This window comes from Equus caballus, chromosome 7, assembly GCF_041296265.1.
Source record: "Equus caballus isolate H_3958 breed thoroughbred chromosome 7, TB-T2T, whole genome shotgun sequence".
NCBI classification, from domain to species: Eukaryota; Metazoa; Chordata; class Mammalia; order Perissodactyla; family Equidae; genus Equus; species Equus caballus.
Genome location: NC_091690.1, coordinates 77208624 through 77217887, shown reverse-complemented (window position 1 = coordinate 77217887; position 9264 = coordinate 77208624). Strand labels below are relative to the sequence as shown.

At 38.5% G+C, this 9264-nt stretch overlaps 1 protein-coding gene across 1 annotated transcript; it reads right to left on the bottom strand.

The window, feature by feature from the left end:
• Positions 1-962: 962 nt before the first annotated feature.
• On the bottom strand, positions 963-3007 carry OR52U1 (olfactory receptor family 52 subfamily U member 1). Its single transcript, XM_005612312.3, is given in 3 exon segments — positions 963-1949; positions 1951-1992; positions 2936-3007. Coding segments are annotated over 3 exon segments (1101 nt in total).
• Between the last annotated feature and the right edge of the window lie 6257 nt (positions 3008-9264).

Sequence of the window (9264 nt, the reverse complement as noted above, 5' to 3'; positions counted from 1 at the left end):
ATTGTCTAGAAGTGATAAGCAATAACCCCTGAACTTAATGAAGTCCCATATCTGGGCACAGGATCTCAGCTCCACGAGGCTGCCGTAAGTACTTGTTTGTGACTTCTTCCTGGACTCCAGAGAAATTGCCCTGCAGAGGTCTGTAACCAAAGATTTCCTGTATAAATGTGACTTTTATTATTATAACCATTAACAAAACATTCTGAGAATTGTTTCTTTGTAAGAGATTTTTGTCAGATGCTGGAATTAGTTGAGACAAATGGGAGAGTTGACCTTAGGAGCTTTTACAAGCACAAAATTAGTTAAAATGCATATCAACATTTTAAGCTTAGGAGCTCCCCATTGTTACATTTCCTCTGAATTTCTCTAGGAATTGAAGATGTTTCCTGTTCATATTTCCTAGTTCTATAAGGAAGCAACAAGTCCCGCTGCCCAAATGTAGGCTTCTGCAGCAGGGATAATAAAATAGTGACTCTAAGTACAATATTGTATTTTCCCTGTCCCTTCTCACTCCCTCCAAACAATCTCCACTTCCCACTTCTCCTTAAACACACAAATAGAAATACACACCCACGTCTACACATACTTTGGCCTTGCCTTGGCAAAGTGGTGGGCAAGTTATTGTTTGCTCTTATGTTCTTTGCATATGGAAACATTCCACCCCATTTCACATGTGTTCACTGCGTATTGTTATTCAAAGTGCTTTTACATACATTGTCACATATAATTTACCCAACTACCATGTCAGGTATGGAGAGAATATATCATTATTTTCATTTCATAGGAGATAATTGCCTTGATTTGGAATTAGTGAGAACAGGGAGGTCCCCTATGTCTTAGCCTCTCTGTCCAAGGATTATGGCAGTTAATCTGCCAATATGACTTATTTCTACCACTATCCAATTCCCCCAGCAACTGCATCCACTTAACATTTTTTCCTCATATCCGCCACTGCTGGATGATCAGACAGGTTTCTGACCATGAGCAAGGGTCATGAGCTCCTTTCTCCAGCACCCATATTTGGCCAATTTGTCCCTAAACTCCTTGGTTTTCACTCCATAAATAATAGGATTGAGCATTGGAGGTACAATGAAGTAGAGGCTGCCAAGAATGGTGTGGACATGGGGTGGAATTCCCCGGCCAAAGCGATGAGTGAGAAAAGAGAATAGTGAGGGAGTATAAGAGACAAGCATGACACAGATGTGTGTGGTGCAGGTGTTGACTGCTTTGTGGTGGGCTTCCTTAGAAGAGAGCCGCATTATAGCCCGGATGATTAGCACATAAGATGAGGCAATAGCTGAGATGTCTAGCCCAGCAACCAACAAGGCCACCACTAGACCATATATCCTGTTGACTGTAGTGTCCACACACACCATCTTCACCACAGCCATATGCTCACAGTAGGTGCTGGGGATGACATGTTCGGCATGAAAGGGCATCTGCTGAAGGAGGATGGGCATGGGGAGAATGAACAGGGTGGCTCTCACTAAACTCACTAGGCCAATGAGCCCAATGCGACTATTGGAAAGGATGGTAGCGTAGCGCAGTGGCTCACAAATGGCCACATAACGGTCAAGGGCCATGGTCATCAGGATGGCAGACTGCAAAGCAGAGATGGAGTGGATGAAGAACAGCTGGACCAGACAGCCTTCATAACTGATCTCACTCTGGCCAAACCAAAAGATGCACAGCACCTTGGGAATGGTGGTTGTGGACATGCCCAGGTCTGTGAGGGCCAACATGCAGAGGAGCAGGAACATGGGCTTATGCAGTGAGCGCTCTGTTGAGATGGTGAAAAGGAGGGTACAGTTCCCAAGGATGGTGATGAAGTACATGGAAGAGAAGGGGATAGATATCCATCTGTGTTTGTCCTCCATTCCAGGAATGCCTTGGAGAATAAAGGAAGAAGGATGGCCCTGGGTGGCATTGCAAGCAGTCATGGTGGCACCCTGGTGAAGTACCTGAGAAGAGTAATTAAGTAACTACATGAGCCTCAATTTAAAGAGGAATCAAGATTTTCAAAGTAGAAAAAAGAATTGGAATATTAAGATTCACAAAAATGATTCTGAAATGATATTATGTATCATATAGTATAGTAGTATGATGTAGTTTTGCAGTAGTAATAGTGTGGTATAACAACATTAATATCTGAAAGAATGCATTTGATAATAAATGATTTATTAAGGACAAATTGATTCATTATTCATTAACACAGTATGCCATTAAATTTATAATAATATATTATGTATACTTTTGAATGTATATCCACTTAAATAATGTAACTTGAAGTATGTGAAACAAAATTGGATAGAAATACAAAGAAAAACTGATGAAGTATTACATCCTCCCTCAGCAACCAAGAGGTCAAATAAGTCAACAAAAAGTTTTTTTTGAAAAAAGGTAACTTAAAAGCTTATAACAGGGGGCCAACCCCGTGGCCGAGTGGTTAAGTTCACGTGCTCCACTGCTGCGGCCCAGGGTTTCGCTGGTTCAGATCCTGGGCGCGGACATGGCACCGCTCTTCAGGCCATGGTGAGGCGGCGTCCCACATGCCACACCTAGAAGGACCCACAACTAAAATATACAACTATATACTGGGAGGATTTGGGGAGAAAAAAGCAGAGGGAAAAAAAAAAAGCTTATAACAGAATCCCTCATTCAAAAATTAAATAACAAATATTTTCTATAGATATGTGGCCTATGGGCACCTTTTCTATGAGAACTGTACAATAATGATCAGGAATGAAGTAGGTGATGGGCTTCTGGGCACCTGAGAATATGCTACCAGAATGTGAATATAAAGCCCACCCTCACCTAGAATCACTTACCTGAATGTGAGGCAATGTGAGAGTGGGAAGCCAGTCCCAGACACCTTCTTCAAACCTATGTGTGTGCGTGTGTACAGATGTATGTAGCTGTATCTTAGCAAACATACGTACAGCTCTTGGAGGGCACATTCATGGCGCTGCATCTCTCCACTCACTACCTTTGGGTACCCAGAACCCATGATGTGTCCCTTTAAGTAACTTAAGTAAAGCTCCCCAGGGTGCCCAGAATTAGCTCCTTGCTATTCCCTCCTTCCCCAAACACACACACACAAGGCACCAGTACTATTATGAGTAAAATTGACCCTGGAGTTTCCCTGACTTCCCAGGAAATGAGGCTGGTTGACATAAGGATTCTGGGAATATTCCAGTCTTTGCCAGTCTGGGAGGAGCCTGAGGAAAGAGAAGGTGAAGTTAAAGCTGAGTCTGAACTAAATTAGGGCCTGGCAGGGTATCCCGAAGGCTCTCACTCCCAAGCATACGTATGTGTGAGAACCAGGGAGGGCCTTACTCAATGGCTGGAGTAGTAGTCATGCTCAGGAAGGCACAGAGGTACAACCTCTGTTGTGCGATACCCTGGTAACACTGTGTTAGCAGCTTCAAGTTCTGTGTATCCCTAGCCTCTTTCTTATTTTCACTCTAAGCTTTTTCTCAGGGCAACGGCTTTGCCGTAGACATTCCCTAGGACATTTTCTGCAATTCCCACCTCCTCCTTCAGCCCCCACAGCCTCCCGTGTCCCATCATCCCCTCAACTTCTGGTCCAAATGTGACCATATTTCTTCTCTAGTTAGTCCAGAGGAAGCAAGGTATTAAAGTCTTCAGAAAATATTTTGCCAAGTCCACTGCAAAATGCACAAGACAAAACAAAACAGTCACAAAATCTTTCAAAGACTAAACAGAAGCAGGATTCAGAGAGCCAGATTCTAAAACTTGATAGGTGCAAGTTCTGTCTGCACAGAGGCCCTGTGGGGAGACTTTGTTCAGAACCAGGGGTCAGTAAGAGCGAAACAGTGGCAGAGGAAAGTGAGTGGCAGAATAAATAAATAAATAAATAAACAATCAATACATCAACAGAAAGAAAAGGTCAACCTAAATAGGCAAGCACAATGCACCTGCTGATAGACACACCCACATAGTATGCCCTGCACAAAGCTGTGGCTCTAATAACATGTAGAAATCCTAGACTTAGTCATTTTTTCCTCCCCTTCCCAAGGTGGTCTGATGGGTTTATAATGACAGGTAGCAACTCAAAATAATCATTTAATCCTTGCCCTGCTCTCCCATTTTTATATACTTGGCCCTATCAAATACCTGAATACAAGTTCTAGAGAAATTTTCTTGAAGACTATCCCCAAAAGTTCTATTAAATTATTGCCCAGAGGACTCTCACCTCAGTCACAACTTTCAACCTCACTTTTTGGATAATCATACAACTCTGGGATAACAGCCCTGGTCTGATTTCTCCCCAAATCCTGCAGCCCTATTACTAGCATCATGTTTGGCACAGAGTAAGCATACATGTGTCAAATAAATGAATGAATAAGGAAATAACTTAATTTATGAAGTAAATATATATCCTATTTCACAAGATATTACATTTTTTTTGTTTTCTTGTTTATATAAACATCAAAACCACACCTACATTTAAAGGCTATACCTTCTCCTTAAATGGATTTATAAATTCAGGGAAAATCCAAAGAAATTTCAATGATTCTTTCTGCTTGTAATCTTGACAAAATGATTTTGAAGTTAAATTGGAAGAACAAACATTTGAAGATAATAATGATAGAACAGAATGGCACTTACCCTACTAGAGATGAAAATGTATTATAAAATTGTACTTTACACAATGAGGCTGTGGTGCAGAAATAGACAGATTATTTAAATAGAATAGCATCAATACAAATACCCAAGTATATATGTAATATATTATATAATAAAGACAATATCTCAAAACACTGGAGAAAAGATAGATCATAGATAATATAATTATATAGTAATAATTATATCTTTATTTCTCACATCACTCACAATTTTTTATTTCTTCTAGTGTCAAATCTAGATTTACTTTAATCTATTTTGGACACACGAAGGTTATAAAGAATAACATTTCATGCATCTCTATATGCACAATGTAGACTAAGAAACAAAATATCACAAAAAACAGTAAGAGCTTCCCGTGTAGCTTTTCATGTGGCATTTGCTTTCCTTATCCTTCAGAGATGAATTGTGTCATTATAATTCTCATAACATGTTATATTTTTTACGCTTTCACTATATAAATATGAATCTTAAAAATTAAAGCATAAATTTTAAAGCATATTTTTGTTTTATATAAAGGGCGTAAAGTCATCATGTCTCTGCAGCTTGATTTTTGCTCAGCATTGTATTTGTGAGAAACATTCATGTTGATGCATGTAGGTCTGGTGAGGTATTTATTATTCCTATAAAGCGTACTTATTACTATTATTTTCAGGTACCATACGATAATGCTATATTTTATTGAGTCAAGATACCACATTTAATTAATTTGTTTATTTGAATGAAGATACTATATTTAATTCATTCATTCTTCTTTGATGAACATATATGTTATTTGCAACGTTTTTATGATTATAATTTTGTTACTAATATCCTTATATAAGGATATCTTGTTCACTTGTGCAGTGTGCCTCCTGGGCTTATATTTTAGAAGTGAAATTTCTGGTTTGTAGGATACGCATCTCTCTAACTTTTCTAAATATTTATGAATTTATCTTCAAAGTGGTTGATTCATATTTAGTATCCCACTAGCAGTAAATAACTGTTCCTATTTCTCTACATCCTTACTAATCGTTAGTATTATCTGATATTTGGTCTCATTTTGCCAATCCGCGTGGTGTTAAAGTGGTTTTTATTGCATTTTCCTTATTACTCAGATTGTTGAGGATTGTTTCATAAGTGTATTGGCTATCCATATTTCTTCTGATAAGCACAAGTCCTTATCTTTCACTATTTTTATTTTTCGTATCAGTTTTCATATCCATGAACTTTGTAATATATATCTTCATTTTTTTTTTCATTTTTGTTTTTCCTGCTGAGGAATATTTGCCCTGAGCTAAGATCTGTGGCCAATCTTCCTCTATTTTTTGTGTGCGTTGCTGCCACAGCATGGTTGACGATTGGTGTAGGTCCACACCTGTGAACCAAACCCAGGCCACCAAAGCTGAGCACACCGAGCTTACCCACTAGGCCACAAGGCTGGCACCTTTTTTGACCTTTTAAAAATATCTTTTAATTCCTTTCTTAATTGTTTTAACATAGAAGCCATGTACACTTCCATTATATTTATTATAAGTACTTAGATTTCATTGCTATTATCAATCATAACATAAAATATCTGTTTCTAATGGTGGCTTTATATGACAATGTAATTAATTACTTTTGAGTTTTGTTTCTTCAAATTCAACAAATTTCTTGAAATATCATTGGTTCTAAAAATCTATTTTTGAGTCTTATAGGTTTCGTCTGTAGAAAAATCATGTTATTTGTTAATAATTATATTTTTATTTCTTCCTTTGTGATCTTAAAACTCTTTCTTTTTATTGTCCTATCATGTCAGTTTGGATTTTTAGCACATTATTGAATAGAAGTGGTTAGAGGAGGTGTACATATATCCTACCATATTTTAATGAAACTTCTTTCTTCTACCCTTCAGATCAAAATTAGTGAAAAAATGTAAATAAAAAACCAAACAAACAAAAGATTTCAAAAGTACTATTCAGTAGTGAAAAATTAACTTTATGCAAAGAGAGGTCTGGCCTTTGCCCTCAGCTCCTCAGCTCCTGGGAGATGATCTCTAGGCCCTTGCAGTGTCCTGTCTCACAGGAATGCCTCTATTTTGCCTGGGGGCTTTGGCCACTGGATAGTCTATCAATATGATCTACAATGGGAGCTTTGGGTCACATCATCTTAGTTCTGATGTCAAGAAGAACTGGAGACTACAGGTATAGCCTGACCTGGGGGGTCTAGGGAATAAAAATCACCATATAAGCAGCCCCAACAACTCTGGACACCAAAGGCTCAAGTGAGCATCCTTGGTTGGAAGTACTCTGTGTATAGTCACAAATGGTGACAAGTGGAGGTAGCACCCATCCATGACTCTACAGGGAGAAGATGACCAGAAGCTCCTCATTTGTATCCTTCCTGGACTATGTTCTATGCATCTCATCCCTCTGCTTATTTAATCTATGTCTTTTGTTATAATAAAACTTTAATCATAAGTCAGTGCTTTCTTGAATTTTGTGGGTTTTTATAGAAAATTATTGAACATGAGGGTGATCTTGGCGACCCCCACATATTTAGCCAGTTATTCTGAAGTAGGGGTGGTCCCGGGGTCATGTGAACTAGTTGGTGATGTTCAAAGTGAGGGTGGTCTTCGGCGAACTATTCCCTCAGATTTGCAGTTTGGCCAACCTCAGGTAACTATAAACATTGGGTAGACAAGAATTTTCTTAGTTTTATTAGACCATTATTAATCATAAGGAAAATTGTTTATGTTAGACATTGTTCCAGTTATTGCTGTGTAGGAAACCACTTCAAGCTTCACAGCTTAAAGCAACAGCCTTTGTTTTGCTCGTGAATCTGAAATGTTAGGGCTTAGAAGGGAAAGTTTGTTTCTGCTTCCCTGGGTCCTGGCTGGGGCAGCTCAAAGGCTGGCTCTGTTTGGCCTCAGATAGGGTTCTTGAATCATCTGAGTACTGACTTCCTCCAGAATCTGGTGTCTGGGATAGGAGGATTTAAATAGCTAAGTGATGGAACAGCTAGAAATCCTCATTAATCTCTCTCCATCTCCACATGATATCATGGCAGCTTCAAGGAAGCTGGAACACTTACATGTAAAAGAGAGAGAGAGAGAGAGAGAAATCAGAAGCGGGGGAGTAGAGGAGAGAAGGAGGGCAATGAAGAGGGGACAGAGGGGGAAAGGAGGAGAAAAAGCAGTCTGAATTTCCTTCTATAACCCAGCTTCAGAAGCAAATCACATATTAGCATTGCCAGCACATTATTTTTCCTAGAATTAAGTCACTAAGGCCAGCCCATATTTAAGGAGAAGGAACATAGCTTCTATCTCTCAGCAGAGTGTCAAGATCATTTTGTAATAAGAGCATGCAGGATGGGATATATTGGTGTAATTATCTTTTTATCATCTTTTAAAATCATTTTTAACATTATTAAATTTAAACATTTTTATAAGACAAATTGGATACATAGTTATGAATGTATAGAGATATATATATAGATATTCCACTACTCCCAATCCAGATTCATCCCTGTTTCCATTATTCTTTTTAAAAATAATGTAGCAAAAGGACAATTACAAACTCAATAAAAATTTGTGCTGGTTAATTTTATGTGTTACCTTGACTGGGCTAAGGGCTGCTTCAATAATTGCTAAAACATTATTTCTGGGTGTATCCATGAGGGTGTTTCTGCAGGAACTTAGCATTGGAATTCATACACTAAGTAAAGATTAACTTTACCAATATGGGATGCATCATCCAGTTCCCTGAGGGCATGAATAGAACATAGAGAGGAAAGGACAATTTGCTCTCTTTGGTTGAGCTGGAACAATGATCTTCTCCTGCCCTTGAACTTCAGTGCTCTTGGTTCTCAGGCTGTAGGACTCAGACTGAAACTCACACCATTGGCTTCTTTTTTTTCACACCATTGTCTTTCCTGGGTCTCCTGTTTGCATACTGCAGATTGTGGGAAGTTAAGTGAGACAATTCCCACAATAAATATCCTCTTTTATCTATCATCTATCTATCTATCTATCTATCTATCTATCTAATCAATTATATACTATTTGTTCTGTTTCCCTGGAAAACCTGACTAATACAAAATTCTGTAAAAATCCTCTCTCAGTGCCCTCTTATAAACTGCCCCATGGTTAGTCTTTGGGGGAGATTTTGATGTGCACAATAATTTTTATTTGTGAAGCACTAAAAACAAAAAGTAAACAATGTAGCCAAGGATCTGCTTTTTTTAATTGATGTGATTAGGCTTGTAAACATGCATCAGACTCAAAAATCTCCTCTCTGAAAACTTCCAGAGTCACGCCAAAAAGGGAAAAGGCTGTTGAGGAATTTACACCTGTTGAGCTCAAGCACTCCAGTCTGTCTTTGGGTAGAGCCAGAAGATGCAAAAATGTGATTGGGAAAAAAAAATTGATATGAACCTAAAAATTATTTAAAAGTGATAGGACTTCAATCACCTTTCTTACCCCCCACTCCCTGCCCCAACGTGTAAGTGTAACATTTTTCCATATTAATCTGTGGCTAATTCTTTCTCCTTTCTTCCTAACTAACCATGTTCCCATTAACCTGGATGTTTTCACTTTGTCTAGGACTTTCTGTAGCACCTATGTGAATGCACATTTTAGGTGAAACAGACTGTCTC